We start from the raw sequence: 21,576 nt of genomic DNA, 5'->3' as shown, positions 1-21,576 counted from the left end.
GAGGAGAGTAAAGGGGGAAGAATGGAAAATTAAGAGGGGTAAAGAGAAAAAGGGGAACCCCACCTAACCCGCTCCACCCACCCTTCCTGTGCGTCCATACGTACCCGTGACAGCCAGCAGGGAGGGATGGAGGGGAGTCAATTACGTACCGTTTATTAAAGCATTATGTCAGTGACGTTCAAAGCCGGCTGCTTACTCCCCAGACACTAAGTATATGAACTCAGCACTTAAACTTACACAAAGGACAGCATTGTGAGTGGGTTTGGGAGTCCCATTCCCTGTCTTTTCTCATATGGTATGTATTCCATCATAATGAGATATAAATCTTTGCTAGCATCACAGGCTATTCTGAAGAGGGTTTTACAACAAAAGCCTCATGGTCTGCTCAGAATCAGACTTGTAAATATGTTTAGAGAAGAAAGAAAAATGTGGTTTCAGGCTTTAGAAAGAGAAACCAGCACACTGTGAAAGTGCCTGAGAGAAAAACTTTCTTCCAGCTAAAGTTAACTGGTAAGGACTCTAAAGACATCATTTGCCTAAAAATAAGACTTCCCTTACCATATTCAGGCCTTAATTTATGACTGTTTTTACTCTGACACCACTGTACAGCAGTCTCCAGGTCTGAATCTGTTTTATTTTTGACAGCTGACTTCATGTTTCAAAAATCAAAGCTGCTACATGTCCTTTTATAGCCCGCTGCAAGCTAACAGTCTGACATCTGTATGATTAGCATTTTCCAGACAGTACAGTTGTATTTTTTTAATGAGTCATGACAATACTGATTCATTCTGTAAACATTTCTTTGGTTATAACTGATGTTAGCTTGACTTGACTGGCCCTGGACTCTGGGTTTTGCATGTTTTAGCCCAATGCTGACAGATTACATACCCGTTACTTTGCTGTGGAGCTTTTTTCAAAGTGCCACACACTTTTTGGGTGATTTTCTCATTATCATTATTTTAAAAATAATGATAATAGCTGCCTAAATTTTATAATGAAGGTCTGGGTAGAAATGATTTGAGTGTGTCAGTGAAATGGAAAGAAACACCTAAAAATATTGCATTGCAATGCTGTATTTATTTTTTCCCCACCCCTTGTTTCTGGGGACTTGAAATGAAAGATGGCGCAAGGATCTTATGAATTTCAACATTTCTTGTATTAACAAGATTTCTGAAAAAAAATCTCAGTTGCTGCTCATCAGGCTGAGGTTCAAACCTGTTCTCTTTTTCTCTGTTTCCTTGTCTTGCAGCTAAACCAGAGCCGACCACCACGAGTCCACCGATGACCCCAGCCGAGTATAAACACACCACTCCAACATCCGGACCAGTCTTAGACGCTGAAAGAGCTGAAATTCAAGTGAGAGAAACAGGTCCTCTCGCGCATTCACCAATAGAGAGACCACACACAGCCTCACCAGACCAACATGGAGCCCCCCACATTGACACAGACCACACCACAGCCTCCGTCCCCCCCACCATCGCATTAGACGACTATGATGTTCAAGATTTTAATGATTCAAACAGGGTCGAGGCGGTCCCAGCTAGAGGAGACACTCTGCTCCCCATGCAGCTCCCTCCTTTACCCACCTCCTCCTCGCAGCCCGCACAACTCGACATCTCCCACGGGGGAGAGGATGGAAGCCAGGTGGGGTCAGGCCGGGGCGAGAGCAGCGGCAGCGGGGACGGAGGCAGCAGCGACGACAGCTCGAGTGGGGTGGTGGTGACTCCAACACCTGGGTGGATAGAAACCACGACGAGACCGTCGCAGCTTCTAGAGATCACCCCAGAGCCAGGCCTCCCAGCCAGGACCGAAGAGGTGGGGCATAAACCCGCTGTTGTTTTTAAAGAGGACGTCACTCCTGGACCTTGGCTGACGTTTGACTTAGGCCAATCTCCAGCCGTCCCTGCAGACGGGTCATCAGCCAAACCACCTTTCCATCTCATCATCGTCAACGTGCACGACAGAAATCAATCAGGTGAGTGAAGGGGGAAGCCAATGAGGATGTTGCCCATTAAGTGAACTGTTTTGAAACCTTTAGTTGGAAATTATGGGGTTTTGCCATCTTGATTTTCTTGGTAACCAGAGCATGCTCAGTACTGATGAGAGCGTGGAGCTGGTTGGTGACATACTGCGACTTGGGCGAAGCTTGGTGTTGGTTTGTTTGTTCAGCAGGAAATTATAGAGACGTGCCTCGTTGTGATCTTTCTTGTATTACAGCCAAACTTTACAGTCCCTCTAGGATTTTGTGAGCTGTTTTTGTTGCGTTTCACAGTAACTTTTCAAGAAGTTCTAATACATGTTGCAATGTTTTTAGTCATTTTGTCTTTGAGTATCCTCCTGGGGTAGTTTCCCCTTATTTTTCCAAACTCTGTAAACCATACTGAGCCAGTTTTTTGAATGATTTAGCTCGTCTTCCTGAATCATTTCCACAAATGCCCAGTGAGATAGTATAATATGTTTATTAGTGCGGAGGCCCTGAGATGCTCATTAATTAAACACTCTGATGCTATTTTAATTTTAGCATATGGATTTTTAGAAAGGCATAATTACTTAACGAAAAGTAAAAAGTAAAAAAAAAAAAAAAAAAAAAAACATAAGTTCATGAGGCAATTTATTGGGCTACCACCACCAACACCAATCAATTCAGGTTTGGTTGAATTAAATCTTTAATTCACCGTGTGAAAAGAGTGCAAAAAGTCTGGCTCTGCAGACTGTTTTCACCCAGCTCAGAGACCATTACATTTAGCAAATAAAATAACAAATATCGCCCAAAAATCGGCCCCAAAAAAACTGCCCAGGCAAGATATTCATCTGATCGACCAACTCCAGTGGAAACAAGGTGGAAGACAACCAGCTTAGACATAAAGGGCTCATTCTAAGGTAACAAAAACACAACCATTCTTATTTTCAGGTGATTTTACACTAATGAAAACATACTTTGGAATATTATATTTCATTTTTCTGACAATAAATCCACTTACATCTCACACGCTGGACCTTTAAATATTTATATCGCTGTGCCAAATGGCACCAGAAACAACCTCCTTGGTAGTGTAATGATGAAAATTCAGAATTAAGCAGAAAATATGACTATTTTCATTCCAGTTTTTTTGACATGATATAAAGTGAACTGCCCACTGGTATAACATTGACCATAAGCCAACTTCCATACAGAAATACTGCTGGCAGGTCAAACCCACGATGGATGCCAGTGGATTTAAAGACAGACCTCCAGAGTGTGATAACTGGTGTTAAACATCAGTCTCCTGTTTCCCATCTCTGACCTTAACTGCACCACAACTCATATTTCCACTTCTGTTTGCTGTAATATATTTCCCCCTGCATCTTTCGCAAGATTTCTTTTGGAGCTGTGGGACCCAACGGTCTCACATTTCCCTCGAAACAGTTCGGTCTGTCAGCGAGAACATTCGTCTTTCATAATGTTTGTTACGTTATTCTGTCAGAGTCTTTACGGTAATCTGCCACAGCTGATTGAGTGCTGTTTGTTGTCGACGTAGGAAACAACTGACGGTTTGTTACCTTTGTATTTGCATGCTGACAGATTCTCACACACAAACACACACACAGTTTGCCGAGCCAGATGTGGAAAGTTATGAAGTCAATCGTCTCTGCTCGGCCAACTTTGTTGCTAAACATATTGTAAACACATCACAGCGTGTCCAGTGGGAGAGCAGCAGAACCTCATACGTACAGTTTATCAGAGCTAATGACTCCTTCCCTTCACATTTCTGTCTTTTTCTCACACACACAAAGACACGCTGGGGGTCTGATTGGGTGATTAACCTCTGGTCTCTGTCTCTAAGTGTCTTTAGAAAGAGTCGCAACAAACCACAAACCTGCCGTAACTAACAACTCCTCCAACAATCTCCGCAATCTCTTCCTTTCCTCGAATCAGTCTGTATTAGCTGGATTTCCATAGTGGATGGATTACCAAACAGGCTTACTGGGAACAGGCCCAGGGCCCCGAGGACTCAGGGGGCCTCAAAACCTGAGCGTCTGGTTAAAGTGATGAACATTTCTTGTTGGAAAGTCTGGGAGCTCAGTCAAAAGTATTGTAGGGAGGGTTTTTCTCCTTCCAGATGTTTTAATAGTATCTTCTGATACCAAGTCTGATCTAATTAATGTCCAAACAATAATCACAGTTGCGTTTTTGGAGGGCTAAACATGTTCAAAAACTCAGTTCTGACTTCAGCTCTGAACTGAAGAAGCCTCTTGGATGAGAGGCGAAACATCCTCAAGAACCTCAAGCAAGTCCAGTTCCCTACAAGGACCCTTTAACGAATCCCACGACCTGGATGACGGGGACTCTTCACCGATGAGGGAAATGATTGAATCGATGACAATGAACAACCTCCTTTACACCTTCTACACCTCCCTACTAAAACAAGATTCAAGGTTTGAATCGACGGCTGTTCTGTTCTTCGAAACCTGAATCCTAAAATGTGTAGTGATTATTTAAAGGTACTGACAGTTAAATATAAAGTTTAACTAAGACGGTAAAAAAAGAAATTGCTGGTCAGCAGCGGAGGATGAGGCGGACTCTTGGCCGATTTCACAGAGGATTTAACTACGACAGTGCTGTTTACCATCAAAGCAGCTGTACCTGCCGTTGTGAAGGCTGTGCAGAAACAACTGGACTTATTGATCGACAAGGGAAAGATTAACAGCAACATACTGGAGCTCGAGCTGTTCAGCCGAAAGGAAGATGTTTTTTCTGTGGACCTGCTTTTTAAAAATGACAAACCATCACAACCCAATTTAGTCCCCAACAATAAAATCTTGAGAAGAGTTCATCTGTGCACAAATAAACATTCCTGATTATCTTGATGCATTTTATTTATTATTTTTAAATAAGTGCATTTTGGCAGAATCAACTCTCTCATTTTTTTTGCCTGATCAGTAAAGCAGTGTACACATTTTAGATCTTAAATTTGCTGAATTTCTTCTGTAGTCGATAGTGACCCAAATAAAATCTCCTGTGACCCACCTGTGGGTCCTGACCCAGTGTTTGGGCATGACTGCTCTATGTGACCTAAAACAGTTATTCTGCCACCAGGTCACGATGCAAAAACATACTGAGAAAAATGCAGATCCTGCTTTTGATTTCAAAATTGATCTTGAAAGTTCATTTTGATCGGTTTTAGATTTAGAATTGAAATTGCGACACCACCAGTTCTTAATGAGGGAAAGAGTGAGGATAAAGTGTACCTGGGTTTGCCCCAGGCCCCAAAATCATTAAATGTGGGGGGGGGGCACTGATGTGTTTGTGACCTCCAGCCACGTGGTGCCATCTTCCAGGAGTTGTGTGTTTATTATTGAAAATGTTGGCGGCGTATTGTGTTGCAGAGGTAATACATCATCACATGAAGCCGCCTCTGGTTTGTGTGAGGCGCACAGACTCACTGTTTCCACTTCCAGAGGAAATTGGGAAAATTGAAACATTGAGTGTTTTAAAGAAAACTCTTCCTGTTTGGTATCAGGTTCTGAGTCACACAGAGGCTTTTTTTTTGACTCGTCGCGGCTAACGCAGGTTAACTAGTTAGATTTGTGCGGTTCAAAGAGGAGCTCCCGACCCGCTCACAGCGTGCGTCTTCAGGTCTGTGTTTGCGTCACGTTCTGCAGTTTTTTTTTTTACTCCGGTTCAGACGATATAGCTTCCATGTGTCGTCTTAATGAGGAGACACAGACGTGCATTGTTAGAGAGACGCCCGCGGCACCGACTGACCTTAATCATCAACTGACTGTTAACCATCCAGAGATGCACTTTGGCTTGTTTTAATAAACACCAGAACTGAGCTGCTCTCAGGTCCTCAAATATAATAACTGAGGCATCAAACCCAGACGGAGGAGCTGTTTTCAAAGGTCACAGGTCATCCCCAAATTAAAAATACAGATTTTCACTCTGGCCTGTACTGATGTTTATCTGTCTTGATGGTTTCGATGTGAGCTGCAGAGTTTTGGAGATATCAGCTGTAGAGATGTCTTCATTTCATTTCTTCAGTTTCATATTGGTCGATATTCATAATTATTGATCTGTAGTTTGTGACTAGTGGTGAAAAGAGTGCTGAAAATCTGTACTAGTACAAGTGAAGGTATTGGTGCTACAAAAAAACTATAAGTAAAAGTACAAGGTATTTTTCTCAAAAACTACTCGGAGTTACTTTTTAAGTGTTGATGTTTAAGTTTGCAGATTTTGTGTATTTTCCTTAACTGATAAATGTGATTCGATTATTTATTCATTTACAAGACAAAAGGTTTTTTCTCTCATTTTCAAAGATTTGGGGTTTTTGTTTGTCTTTTTTCTCATTTTAAGTCTAACTTAAAGTTTCTTTATTCAACAAATGGCTCTGCCAGACAAAACAATGTCAAATGAGGTGCAGCCATGAATATGGATTCAATACAGTTTTAAATTTTTAATGACAGTCAACTGATAAATGATTATCATTAACATCATTACTCCAAACGTGCTGCTGCAGCGTGTTGTCTTGTTTTTCATCTGTATGTCCTTTTCATTGGCTTGTTTGTGATCAGATCACCTGATTGGCTACAAAAATTCAGATGAAAGGTTTTGATATTAATTCAAATTGTACTCAACTATGATTTTAAAAGTAACTAAGTAGATTACACACATTACAAAATCTACTCACAAAAGTACAAGTACCCCCAAAACAACTACTTAATTACAGTAATTTGAGTATTTGTACTTAGTTACTTCCACCCCTGGTTGTGACTGACAACTATGGAAGCAGCTGAGGAGATAAAATGAGTAAATGTCACAATATTTTTGTTCAAATACATCGATATTGCAATAATATTGTAGGAATGATTATTGGTGCTTTCACAAAATATTAACCCTGATCTAAATGGATAAAAAGCACAAAAGAAATCCAGTATTTCTGTCCTGTAGACACGCAAAATTTTGGTGATTTTTCAAGTTTGAAGTGCTTTTTTTTTTTTAAACTGTGTTCAAGCTAAAATGGTTTAATTTACTCCTCAGTCTGATATTTATTTATTTATTTTGAACATTCTTTTTATTTCCAGAAAGAAATAACAATAACAACTCAGAACCATAAACAGTATTTGCACAACAAGTCCAGGAAATCACACACAGCATTCATCCAATCACCGCACAGAAGTAACAAACACTGGAACTGTCCCCGAACAAAACAGTCCCTCGTCTCAGTCACTCATCTTCATGCCGACCTGCAGTTATTTCCTGAAGTTTTCAGCGGTTTCTCCCATTTTCTTAGAAGAAGACAATGACTGAGCTTCTCTGAAGTGACAACATCTGAAGTTTCCACATCAGTTTTTCTAGTCAACATTAAAATTTCTCTGAGTATCTTTGAACAGGCTGGTATGTTCCCTGACGGGCACAGAAGTGGTCTGGGAAGAAGTTGTTTTTCTGTCACAGTATTTATTTCTTTACATATTTCCTTTCAGAATAATTACTTTTTTTTTTTTTTTTGCGCTCCCAAAGACAAGTTGTGTGGTTAAGTTCCAGTATTTTTTTTGTATTTGGGACAATTTGGAGAGGCTTCTGTTGTGACCTTATATAAATAAATATTTGTTTATCGGTAATCCAGGTATCTGCTCGCTTCACCAGAATATTGGCTGTTGCCCCTGGAGGCGAAATCATTGTCAGATCAGATATTTATTGATTAAAATAATAATTTGCTCATTTTATTTTTAGGCAGAGTTGGGATATAGCTGCTTGGGTTGAGATATTAACATTTAATATGGCTGCAACTATTTTCATCTGCTGATCATTTTGTCTTTAAAAAATGAGAAGATAGTGAAAAAAAAAACACTTCCAGGCACACACATCACATTTTTTCCTTCCCCATACTGATTCCAATACCTGAACTTTTCGTACCGATACCAAGTACTGATCTGATACCAGTGCATTAAAAAAATATATGCAGTATATGCAGCAATAATAATAATAATAATAATAATAATAATAATAATAATAATAATAATAATAATAATAATAATAGGAATAAACAAATTATTTGTATGGGCGTTTTAGTCAACTTTTAAACTTGGGAACTTATTTGTCAATTTCCTGTTTTGTCTCTAGTTGACCACATCCTGGATATCTTGAACAAGCCCGGCTCCCAGTCCAGCTACCCTCAGATAACTGACCTCTCAGCTCACCAGGGCAGCGGAGAGCTCGACGCTCTCGACGCTCTCAACGCTTCTCCTCTCAACCTGCCTCCAACCGTCAGCTTCGTCAATGGAAAACACGAGGTACCGTTCACACAACTGAATATTTAATTAACAGATGAGTCCAGTTTAAACCGGGTCTTTGTAGTTTCATCCGTTGAGTTGTTTTGCTTTTTGTCTAATTTTTTTGTGGTCTTCATAATTTAGTCCATAAACATGTGGCTTCTTTCTTTTGAAGAACTGATAATACTGGCTGATGTTGTGATGCAAGATGCTTCCCATTAATGGTAGTGCAACAGTTTGAACAGCGAAACCAACATCTGAGGACAGTTTTATGTGGTGGAGGATAATGTTTTACTAAAATCATGAGCTACAGTAAGTGATTCTGAAGATTTTATCTTAGTCTTTGAGCACGATTTTGCATTAGGACACTAATAATATTTGGTCATTGATGAAAAATGTTGTACATTTCATGGAGGTTGTTGCTGTCAAATCTTACTTTTAGATTAGTTTTTGTTAAGAACAAAAACTTACAACAAATAAGTTTTATCATAGGTTTCATTGCTGGAATGAACACTAGCTGTGAAGCATTTTGAAGTACTACATTAGAAAACAGCAAAATTTGAGAAAACAACTTCAAGTTTGCAAGAAAAAGTTTAGGGTCACTTGGGGTTTTGCCTTTTTCAAATAGATTTAATGCACTTAATAAGAGATGGAAGTTCTGACTTACACGACTGATCTGCTGTTTCCAGCAGAGAGACAAAGAAGAAGAAGCTTCCACTGTTTCCACTGTCAATTGCAAAAAAAATCTGATGGACCTTTTTCTCTTTTATGGCTCTTTTACACAGAGCTGGCCTGGCTCAACACTTTTTGTAACCAGTAGATTTAAATGCACCTAATTCACACATTTCTTGTTCTTACCTTTTTTGCAACATTTCAAAAGTTTACTTCAAATTTACTTGACAATTCAATGAAAACACAGCTGATAGAAGTGATGTTTAAACCTACATAAGTAAGACCCAAGTTGGAATAAACTGAAATGATCCTTTAAAAACGTTTGCTGATTCTACTTTTTTCTGTCTTCTTTTTCAGGTGACATTTGAGCCAGAGCTGCCAGAGGAAGCCAGAGGAGATCAGTTTGAGACGGCCACTCCTGTCCACGTACGTGAAGTGGAAGAGGAAGAAGTGGTGAGGGAGGAGGAAACTGCAACTCCTTATGACTACAGTGCCATAGAAATCCACACTGAGGAGACGCCTACAGAGGACACCACTGATGCAGTCACTCATCCTACAGATACGTACCCAGATGCAGGCTCGGAAGTTGATGTCAGCACAGTTCCTGATGTATCAGTCCAAACTCAAGAACCAGGTGATCAGAAAGCAACAAGAACCACCACCATGACCCCATATAAACCTCCTGTCTCATCAGCAGCACCCACCACTCTCCCAGGTGTCTCCAAGCTCGACACTAAGGGAGTCTCCACCTACGAGGACATGGAAGGTTCTGCAAGCCATGGCACTGACGACGAGGCCGGTGCTACGCAGGAAGGGTCTGCAGACGATGCTCTGCCCACCCCAGCTTCAAGCAGCCAGGCCAGTGTGATGACTGATGAGACAGAAATCGGAGGGACAGAGCCTCCTACTTCTATCCCAGACACACAGTCACCAAAAACCACGGCATGGACCCAGACGCAAGACTTGGAGGGGTCTGCCTCTGGAGAAGACGAGGCTTCAGGACAAGAGCCACCAGAGACGCCCAAGTTCACCAGCACGCTACCGCCAATTTACTCTTCCCTTCACACCACCCAGCAGCCTCAACCTGCAGCAGGTACCGCAGTTGCAGAAGTGCCTGTGGTTTTACCATCTGTTGACACGGTCACGGAAACAGGCTCAGGTGCAGAGCAGCTGTCCGGAGAAGGGGAGGTCTCTGGGGAACAGGGTGGTCTGGTCGACCTTCCTGGAGAGGTCACTGTCACTGTTTTACCAGATGTGGCAGCTGTGACTTTTGGAGACCAAACCACACTCACCACAGACGCTGAGGACATAACCTCAGTACCGAGCACGCCAAAATACTCCACAGATGATAAGAAACATCCCACCAAGCCTGCGCCCACAACCCCCGAGCAGTCCACCACAACCTCCATGCAGTCTGTCAGCCAGCCGATACTTTCCACTACTTCACCCTTGTACACTTTCGACCACAGGCCTCACTCCGTCCCCCAGTGGGCTCTGGTGCCCGACCCTGCTGCCACCCCTCTACCTGAGGACGATTCTGTGGACTACGACAAAGAGGTCGTCTCTCCCATGCTGCAGGCCCGCCCTGTGATACCGGCGGAGACCCTGGCCACAGAGCAACCAGAGAGCGGCACTGAGTCGGCTTACTCTGTGGAGGCCACCAGTGTGAATGTCAGAGGTACATGAACTTCTCTGAAAACAGTTTGTTCTCTTCACCATCACAGCAGCTTATTTCCCTGGTTCAACTCTCCTCTCTCTGACTGAAAACGTGCCAATAAGTGAAATCACCAGCTGTTGTGTTTCAGCCGCCTCTAGCTGACCCTTTGCTAAACCCCTTTTAGTATTAGTCAATGTTGCTTCGCCCATGAAGCTTTCCCAATCTAGAACAACACATAGTTTGCAATTATTATTGTGGCAGATTTACAATCAAATTTTATTGTAATTCATCTAAAAATAGTTGACTTTTACTGTCAGACACAAGTAAACAATAGAAGCTTCTCATGCCTTTTCTCTTTCTGCAGCCACTGTTGATTTTGATTTGATTTGATTTAGTCTAAACTTGTTGACAATGTCAAAGCAGATGTGGAATACAATTGTGAAAAAAAGAAGAAGAAAAATGTACAGAAACAGATGAACTGTGATTTTCCCAGGCCTATAAATAATTTAAAATAGACAAAGAAAAAAAGTAGACTTGTGGTTAACAACAATACAAACACAATGAGGACTATAACCACCTCAAGGTTTTGTGTCCTTGTGCAAGACACTAAACCGCAGCCTCTGGGGATGCACATGTACTCCTGATTGCTGCTCCCAAGCTTGGATAAGTGGCGAGGACTGTATCAGGAAAGGCATCCGGCATAATTATTTCTCACACTTTTGCTCTTACCTTTTTGTTTTGTAGCGCTAAAAAAAACAAGTACAGTAACAAGTTGCTGTAATATAATCTTACAGAACAGAATAAAGCTGCTGATGTTAGCCAAAATTCTAATATTGCATCATCCTGGTTTGACTAACATACAGTGAACAAGTCCTAAACTTGACTTAATGTCGTTAGCTAATCATATGCTCCCTTGCTTTGGAAGTAAGGTATGTATATAATAAGCTATTTAGCTGGGCATGCTAATGCAGACACTGTTTCATCCATTCCTCACACCTCTGCTCTCATGTTTTTGGTTTTGTAAGGCTAAGACATGACCTTTCAAACTTTTTGTATACAGAGTATTTCTTTTAGCTCCATGTACACCACTTGAACCTGTGGTGAAATACAAACACTGACCTGCTGTTACTAGTTACTGTTGCTAAGCTGTGACTTACAGTCTCTGTTCAGGACAGGGGTTTAGTTCACAGTCACTTATGAGGAACCACTGAGCCATCAGAGCGCTGCTGGTGACACAGTTACTGGTGTGATTTTAATGGATTTGTGTCTTTTGTGTAGATCTCCTGCCATGCTCAACCAGTGTGTGTCAGAATGGCGGCTCCTGCTTCAAAAAAGGAGCACAAAACATCTGCATGTGTGCACCTGGATACACCGGGCAGTTCTGTGAAACAGGTACACATATACACACACACAGAGTCCTCTGTTTGACCTCTAACCATGCTGACCCCATTACTGACAGATGAATGATGTGGGATAATAACGTGTCTGCAGATGTTGATGAGTGCCAGTCTAACCCGTGTCTGAATGGAGCCACCTGTCTGGATGGAGTCAACACCTTCACCTGTCTCTGCCTGCCCAGCTACGCCGGAGAGCTCTGTGAACAAGGTCAGCTGCTTCTGATTAACCACAAAGTGGTACCGTCACGCACAAAATGTACAAAATTAAGGTAGTGCTGCAGTTTTTGGCCGACAAATAATGAAAGTGCAGTCCCACTTTTTTACAACCTGTTTTATTAAGTCACTCCACCTTTACCAGCTGCAGCATTAAAGTCATGAACACCTTAATTCAGCAATAATCACAATACAGTGACTTCAGGTTACTCGTTGATTTTATATAGCACCAAATGATAAAGCTGTGTTGCACCATTAGTTTATTTTACCTCCTCTGTCCTAAAAACTGCCCCACAAATAAGAAATTGTGTTTGCACAATTTATCTGTCTGTGGTGCTTAATACAAAATGCACTTTCCAGATAGTTTGGTGTCATAATTAGCTGGTCAGCATGGTTGACTAGTTTCCTCCATGTTGGGTTATCAAAGAGAACGGGACAGAGCATGGACTGTATAAACCCATCTCCACTTCCTTCAGCTATACAAAAATTAAGTTAAAATATCCCAGATATGATCACTGTCATCTTGTGCTGGCATCATTTGGAACCAGTGTCTGTGCAGTAGTGATTGGGGCTGGAGCCGCGGTATCGAGGTCCCGCCCACACAGCTGGCTGAGCTCAGCTGTCAATCATGATGTGAAAGCCCCTTTTTATAGCACTTAAATAACTATTTAGAATCAATCTGATCAGAAAAATAACAGACACTGTCTCTGGGAAACATTTATTTAACGTTTACTTTGGCCCATGTCCCATCTGCTAACATGGAGGGGGTGGGGTTATACTGCAGCCAGCCACCAGGGGGCGATCAATATATCACTTCACTTCTGGGAAACTGTCATGTCGTCCATCTTTATATATGCCAGAGGATCAGAGTGAGATCTCTGCTGTTGTGCTTCAGATCATTACAGATCAGATATTTATTATTTTCATATGTGGTTTGAATTATGATTAAAGAATCCTGTTTCTGAAATCTGGGAACATGGAGGGATAAAATAAAATGGACCAGTAGACGGACTGCAAACAAACCAACAGCTGCGTGCACACAGCTATGGGAAGTAGAGTAGGTCAAGACTGAAGTCAGTCTGTAAACTGTCTGATTGTCTCACTGATTATGTTTCATCAAACTTCCCCTCAGTCTCATTATTACTGATATGAATAAAGGCCAATAAGATTATAACTTAATTAATATATTTCATGACTCCCTGGTGTCTACTTGTGCACACACACATGCACACAGGTAGATAGAGCGTGCAGTCTTTTGTCATGTGACAGTGTTTGGTCCTGAGCTCTGGGTGTTGGCTCCTCTGAAGATTAGTTCCAGCTTCTCCTCCAATATTTCTGCCATTAGTCAGCAACTAATCGAGGTTCAGGCATACAAGCAGTCTCCGGAGATTAATATTTTCCAAGAAACATTTACCAACTTGCAGAGAATTTCAGATGTCTCTCCCAGTATTCTTTCAGTAAAAGTAAGATGTTATTACGTTTAAAATCTGAAATGATAAGTTTTTATAGTTGGGTTTGGTTGTTATTCTATGATTTTCCAAGGAATGCATTGTGTCTCAGCTATTTACCAACAGATTTAATAGTCAGGTATTATTTATCAAGTTGTAAAAAATGAATTGTTAAAGTTTTGTTGGAATATTTCTCAGTGAACTTGAACTCCGTGTTTTGTTCAGTTTATTTAGCTGCCTACAATTTTGCATTTGAATTGCATTTTATATTTCTATCTATTCAGAGGGATATTTCAGGACTTTTTTTTTAAGTGGGGTTGTATGAAGTTTGCACTAAATTTAGAATATCTGACTGCTTTACCTTGTTGTCAGACGACCTTTTCTGATGACAAGGACCAGTAATTTTATCTTGCAGAACACAGGAACACAACTGCAGCCTAGATCAGTTAGTTTCTTTGTGTTGTTGTGTGACTTCAGTATTTTAAAGGGTTAGTTCAGATTCATCAAAGATGATGCTTTTTTTAGGTGACCTGCGTTGGAGTTAGATTATTATATATTATATTATATTATGTACATTACTACACTGTACTTTTACACAACAACTATTACAGATACGTTAATGTATGAGCAGCACTGAAGTGGAGTTATTTTATATACTGTTGGGTAACAGTTGATTTACTGTGTAACGATGATTTGCACTTCAGATTCTTGTTATAGATTTTTAAAATCTTAATCTGTAAATAATTTGTGAGATAAATTTAAAGGATGTAGAGGATTAAAGAACAATATTTATCTCTTAAAGTAGTATAAAATAGAAATACTCAAGAAGAGTACAAGAACACTGGAACTGTATGGCACAGATGTTATAACATGAAAAGTTATAAGAAGATATTTCTCACGTTATAACAAAATGTTAACACAAAATTACAACATTAAAAACTTACCAACGAGGAAGGTAGCCTGATAAATTTAATAACGTGAAAATATCTTGTTATAACATTGTTATAACAATAAACCTTTCACATTATAACATGATCCTGATGTGTTTTACTTTTTCTGGTGTGGAAACATATGATGCCATACAGTTCTGAGGTGTTTGTCCTCCACATGAGTATTTCTATTGTTATATTAATTTTATTTGAGAGGTAAATATTGTACTTTTACTCCTCTATAGTTATCCGACAGATTCTTTTCAGATTGAGTTTAATAACCTTCGTCTTTGCTGTTAATACTTGCATACTTTAACTTTACTCCATTTTTACTGTACCACATGAATCTATTCAGTTGCTTTCTGCCACTTCTTAGTAACTCACCAGTTAAATTATTCATATTTTATTGGAGAACCAAATAAAAGTTTGCAAAAGACTGTCCTAGATGTGACACTACTCTATCTTTTTTTCTCATTAAAATACACGTGAAGCTTTACAGAAAAATCCAATGATAAAAAGTTTTAATTTTGAAGCTTGTCAACCTTTATTGGACCCTTTTTACTTCTCTGATCATTATCAACTCTTGGTAGAAGGTGGAGGGAACATAAAGTGGAAATCCCCGGACCTAAACTCCAATTCTGGAGGGTGTGTCCATGTGCGTCCATGTATGCAGGCTGTATGCAGTGTGTACAGCATAATGCAGAAGCTTAAGATGTGAATTATCAACCCGATCGCTGTGTATTTTATCCATCTGGATTCATGCAGCAGTAGATAGAGAACCAGAGACACAGCTGTCCTCATGTAGCTTTCTGTCAGTGGAAAAAAAAGAGGAGAAAAAACAGATAATTGCTCTATTATTTTGCCAGAAAGCCTTTGCAGCTGTGTGGCATTGAATCAGTGGTAAATGCTGCTAAATACTGCCTCAGACTCAGTCAAGCTCTCCCTCATCTTCTGGACGAAGCCGTGTTTAGGCTGGCCTTCTGTGCTCCGCTGTTCTCAAAGTGCCAGAAGCAGAGTCATGAATTAAAGCAGCTCTGCATTTATTAGTGGGCCTGGAGACCTCACCTGACCCTCCAGGTGGCTGCACAGTGGAGTTATTAAGACGAGGCGGGCTGACGATAGCTAATACCCCGAAGCCTCGACAGCAACTTTCCATCACGGCTTTATTGGCACACACATTATTGTGAAGCCACTGATACAAAACATCCATTGTTTACTGAGCCTGACAAAGCAGAGCACTGATTGTGTGGCTTAAAGTCAGTGTATATCAAACTAAATGAGTGTGTTGTACATTAACTCTCCGTGCAATATTAGAAAGTCTGCGTGTGTTTGTGTGCCTTTGACCTGCAGACAACTGGAGAGTTGTGAGGTTTAATGAAGTCCAACTGTGTGTTACTGAGCTCATTCAGTGAGGGGCCTTCATTCCCCAGCTGGACCTCGACTCCTTCTCTGTTTGTCTCTGGTCTGAACAACTGAGCTTGATGAAGAAATAAACAAATCAAAGTTGTTGTGCAGCTGAAATAAGTTCATTGTTTCAACAGAAAGGGTCCAAATCAACTGTCTGTTGTCTGGCTGGCGGGGGGACAGTCCATTGTTCCGATGGCCCTTCATTCCAGAACCCCAGTCTCCTGAAAAATGTTCCATTGGACCGAAAGTCCATTTGTCGCAAAAGCAAATGCCCACTGCTCCGAAGGTCTTTTGCTCTGAAAATATCAGCCTGGTATCACGTACCTGATGAAAATTGAATACATCACGTAAGTTATTCCAGGCTAATATTTTTCAGAACTGTGGGCTTTTGTTTTTGGAGCTTTTAGCCCTTAATATCTTAGTTTATTTGTTTATTTGAACTATAATCTGTTTTTTTGAGGGAGACACAACCAAGACAATCAGCAGCAGATAAATCACAGGTCCTAATTAATTGGCTGTGGGCAAGGGGACTTCCCATTATACCAATTGGGCCAAAAGCCCATTTGTCCAACAGCCCAAATGTCAACTGTTCCAAAGGCCTGTTGTCCTGGAAATACCAGTCTGGTATAACCTATGTAACATATTCAAGGTTCATCACGTATGTAACATAACCTAACTATACCTAACGCTCCCATTGGACTGCAAGCCCATTTGTTTGACAACCTGTTGTCCCGAAAACAAATGCCCATTGCTCCAAAAATACACTCTCCTCAGGCTCGGATGGATTGCAGTTCATTAACACTTTATTTCTCCCTCTTTCCAGACACTGAGGTTTGTGGATTTGGTTGGCAGAAGTTTCAGTCTCACTGCTATAAGTACTTCACACACCGTCGGACGTGGGACGCTGCAGAGAGGGAGTGTCGGCTGCACGGTGCCCACCTGGCCAGCATCCTGTCACAGGAGGAACAACACTTCGTCAACCGTAAGTTCGTAATGTGGCGTCTGAACCACGTCTGTAGCTGTGATTGTGGTGTCAGGGGCTCCTCCAGGGATTGTGGGTCCTCTGACAGCAGCGCTCTACCTTCATCCCAGTCTCTTTGCTTGTAAAAACTCTGCTGCTGTTTTATAGGTCAGTGCACTTTAATAAAGCAGTGTTAGGAAAGAGGCCAGCCTTTAATCTAATCCAATGATGAGTGTTGGTGAGATAAAATGAAGTTGTTTACACAAAGAGTTTCCACAGACAATCAAAGCTCACTGTGTTTGAGCAACATGTAGACGGTCTCTGTTTTATTGGGGAAACTGCTGACTGATGAAATGGACTTGTGCCATCCACCAGAGCAGCTCAGCCCAAATGTTTGCTCTCGGCTCTCTTTGTTTGTTCACACTCTTGTTTATTCGTCAGTCCTCCTGCTGCCACACGCATGTTCAAACCACAAACTTGTAAATCCGTGCGTCAACTCTCCAGCTCCACTCATGTTCTGTCTCTCCTCATTCCTCTCCAGACATTTGATCAGTAATAATCATGTTGCTTCCTAAATAAAGACTCAAATTTAGACTCTGCTTTGTTTTTGCATCTGCAGGTCTGGGCAGTGACTACCAGTGGCTCGGCCTAAATGACAAGATGTTTGAGAGAGACTTCAGATGGACTGATGGAAAGCCAATGGTAAGACGTTTGAACAAATCAGTCTGTGGATGTAACACGAGCATCAAATTCTGTTTGTTGCTGATGTGCTTTTGTATTTCAACCTTGCTAGCTCTGTGATGATCGGCGATGTCTGTTCATCCACCATTTTGCAAACATCTCGACAACTTCTCCACTGATTGGCACAAAAGTTTGTCAAGATATTCATGTTCCCCTCTGGATTAATTTGTTTTAACTTTATCCTCTGGCTTTTTATCTAGCGCCATCATCAGGCCATAATCTTAACTTGACTGGAGCACAAAATTAGCGCTAGCCGCCAGCCCAATGGTAGATTTGTTTCACTCACTGAGTTGAGTTTACCAATGATCGATTACGGAAAGAGCTTACATTTTGCAACCCTGTTAGCAAGAAAAGTAATGATAGTTCTGCAAAAACTACAATATTCCAAAATATTTGACATGCTTTGCAGTAACGTTTGCTTTGACTCTGTGTTGAACTCGTGTTGTGGTGGCTGCTGATCATTTGTCAGTGTTAGCAGACTCCATGTCAAAGCTAACGTTAGCTAGTGTTACACGCTGTTGGCGCAGTAGGCGAGCTGAAGAGAGGCACGACACTGGAGCATAAACGTCACATCCTTTGGATTTTCCTGGGAAAAAAAGTCTCGAATAGGGATTAAATGATAGCAAAAAACAAAGATAAAAAGACCATGATATGATATTTATTATATTTAAAAACTAAGAAAAATTACAACTCAAAACTTGAGCCAGCCATGACCTCGGCACGTTGGGCAAAAAAACGGCATGAACTGTCTTTGGTAATGAATGCTTGGATTATGTACAGAGGCAAAATAAAAACAATACAGCAGGAAGCAGCAGTAATTTCATAAAATGAAATAAAAATAATAAAATAATAAAATGAACTATGTAATATCACAGTAAATGTTGTCACGGCCCGTACAGTATCGATGCATTCTTTAATGTGATATTTAATATGTTGTTATATCTCTAATCAGTCCACAGGCTGCTGCAGGCAACTGAGAACGTCGGTCACTTTACAGTCTGTTAACACGTTGGCAATACAAAGTGATTAATACATGTAAACTGATTCACATTTTTATATACTGCAGCTTTGAATTAAAAGAGGGGAGTTAAACTTACTTCCCCCTTCCTCTGCTGTTTAGTTGAAAAAACATATGAGGACATGTTGGTGATGCAGCTCTGCAGACCATCTCCTGAACAACCACTGCACTCATCTGTGTCTGTGTTGCTCATGATGACACTTTCTCACGTATGGGTGGGAACGATCAGCTGTTGAAGCACGTGAGCCGAGTTCCGCAGCAAAAACGGGGCCTGACAAAATCCTGAAACCTGATACTGGGGGGACTCTGCTGCTGTTGTAATGTGTTATCATTCAGAGTGGAGGCACACCCTTACTGGGCTGAGATCTGTCTCATGTTCTGTGCAGAACTCAGGGGCTGCACATCGGCACGTAGCATGAGCTCATTTTCTTGTTGTCTTGTTTTTAAAGAAACTAAAGCAGATTATTTGTGGATTCTCTCCTGCACATAAGCGACTGAACGTTTTAGGTGTGTTTAGGTTTGTGGTGTTTTTGTCGCAGCAGCACCACTGTCTGCTCTTTCTGTGAACTACATGCAGTCACATGCGTGAGTGAGCACCAACTCCTCATGAGGATAGGTGGTGCTTTCAGGGCCTGGCTGAGCCGTATTGATTATTTCTGAGTATGATGTAGTAGTGACACAGTTTTGCAGGGATTAAGTAATGCGTGCATTGATGCATGTTTATTGGGAGATTTATTTGGTGTTTCACAATAAAGTCAAACAGTGAAAATGTGTGTTCTGACAGCAATATGACTACTGGAGGCCGAACCAGCCGGACAGCTTCTTCCAGTCCGGAGAGGACTGTGTGGTGATGATCTGGCACGAGGGAGGACAGTGGAACGACGTGCCCTGCAACTATCACCTGACCTTCACCTGCAAGAAGGGAACAGGTACGCACACCTGGACACACAGTGGAGCATTTGGCAGTTGAAGAGCCAGATGTTTGTATCAAGAGGAGGTGGAGACCAAAAACAAGATAAAAAAAGAGTGAAGAGAGTGAATGTTGGTTTTACATTTATCAGGTGGATATAAACGCCACTGCGAATGAATGATCATGTCGCTATATCAACTTTATAACAGTTTATAGCTTGTTGCGGTGCCCCCAAGTGGCTAGAAAATCAATACATGGAAGTTTAAGCATCACACAGTAAAATCTTTCTGTTTTCTGCCATCAGTGTCATGTGGGCAGCCGCCTGTGGTGAAGGACGCTCGCGTGTTTGGGGCCATGAAGCCTCGCTATGAGATCAGTTCCCTGGTCCGCTACCACTGCAAACAGGGCTTCATCCAGAGACACACCCCCACCATACGCTGCCGGGCCAACGGCCAATGGGACACCCCCAAAGTCACCTGCACAAGCCGTGAGTTTGAGGAGCTTTATTTGGTTCACAATCACAAACATTTAGAAATATTTTCACTTTTAACTCTCTTTTCCATCCATCTTCTCAGCTGCGACCTACCACAAGTCATTTACTCTCCGGCGCCGCAACAACCAGAACAACGAGCAGCAGAATCGGCACTATAACGACCACATCCATCACACCAAGAGTCATCAGAAACACAATCACAACCAGGAGCAACAACAAAGTTACAGCCTCATTCAGAACCTCTGGAAAAGCTTCCAGAGGGAGAAGAGGCATCAGCAGGTCCAGACACACAATCAGGATCAGATGAGACACTGATTGGGTTTGTGGTTTTGTAAATCAGCTTAGCGGTGGCAGCCAATCACAGCAGGCTGCGTATGTCGGTCCAGAGGCATCGATAGACAGAGAGACGCACTGAACTGTCTATCAATGGCTCTCAGCGGGACGGGGGACACGTTTTCACCAGCACATTGTCCAAAAACACTCCAGGATCTGAACCGTAACACTAGTGAGAGTTTAGTTTCATTAAAGTTGATTTTTATCAAGCCTCAGCGCTCTAAACAGGAAGACTGGTGCCTTAATGGCTTCACTGTGTGGGACTCATAAAACACCACACGAGCGGTCTGTGAGTCATCGCTGCGTTCCCGTTCTCCAAGTTCACGACCTGATCGAGATCTAAAGGTACTCTGGGGAGTTTTTTGTAAACGAACACAGTTAGATTTATATTTGTTGTTTTCACCATATCTTATTGTTTCGTATCCTTGAGGCCTGATAACTTTGTTGAAATTCCTTCCTCATGAAAGATTTTCAAAACTAATTTTTGGAAGAATTTGAGACTTACTTAAGGGATCCTGACATTTGGTTTTTGAGCTGAATGTGTGTTTGCATGAATATTTTTCAACTATTTGTTTCTTACAGAAGCCGAGAACGGCTGTGCTGTGCAGTTATTTTCGTTAAGAGATCAGAAGTTATTTTATTTTTATTGTGTTATCCCAAGAAAGTGAGCTTTGTTAGCTTGAGATTATCAAACAGTTATTACGACCAACAAAACATTGGCTCCTCTTATTAGTTCATCATGTTTTCATAATCATGTTTATCAGAGATCAGGATCTTGTCAGTCTCAACTTCACAACGCGCTTTACTGCTCATTTTCTTGTGATTCATTTTCTTGTCAGCCGTATGTTTGCTCGAAATAATGAGATAAATGAACCTGTTATCACGAGCAAATGAGCGTGAGATAACAAAATAATTAACTTGTGATCTCAAGATACAACATTAAAAAAAATAATAGCAAGCACGGACATTCTCGTCGTTTCTTAATTTGACTGCATTTGAAGTTACAGTCAAAACTTACAAACACACGAATGATCAAGCAGGTTAATTTGGTTAATTTCTTCCTCACTCATCGCCTCTTTGCACCAAATGTTGACAGCGTCCGGCAGCTTTGGTCGTCTCTGTCTGTCCTCACCTTGCAGGTCTGCCC

The 21,576-nt window shown here is 41.3% G+C and overlaps 1 protein-coding gene across 1 annotated transcript in view; it reads left to right on the top strand.

The window, feature by feature from the left end:
• The window catches only part of vcanb (versican b), a 34,369-nt gene extending 13,161 nt beyond the window's left edge, over positions 1-21,208 (top strand). The window contains exons 7-16 of the mRNA XM_084745847.1: positions 1,250-1,975; positions 8,102-8,271; positions 9,280-10,600; positions 11,858-11,971; positions 12,071-12,184; positions 16,797-16,955; positions 17,554-17,636; positions 19,478-19,622; positions 19,908-20,090; positions 20,179-21,208. Of these exons, the coding sequence (XP_084601973.1) occupies positions 1,250-1,975; positions 8,102-8,271; positions 9,280-10,600; positions 11,858-11,971; positions 12,071-12,184; positions 16,797-16,955; positions 17,554-17,636; positions 19,478-19,622; positions 19,908-20,090; positions 20,179-20,411 (3,248 nt within the window). The 3' untranslated portion in view covers positions 20,412-21,208. The remainder of the gene's footprint in view (positions 1-1,249; positions 1,976-8,101; positions 8,272-9,279; positions 10,601-11,857; positions 11,972-12,070; positions 12,185-16,796; positions 16,956-17,553; positions 17,637-19,477; positions 19,623-19,907; positions 20,091-20,178) is intronic.
• Positions 21,209-21,576: the final 368 nt, after the last annotated feature.

This window comes from Lutjanus erythropterus, chromosome 20, assembly GCF_056507025.1.
Source record: "Lutjanus erythropterus isolate fLutEry1 chromosome 20, fLutEry1.hap2, whole genome shotgun sequence".
In the NCBI taxonomy this organism is placed as follows: Eukaryota; Metazoa; Chordata; class Actinopteri; order Lutjaniformes; family Lutjanidae; genus Lutjanus; species Lutjanus erythropterus.
This window is presented reverse-complemented; position numbering and strand designations above follow the sequence as displayed.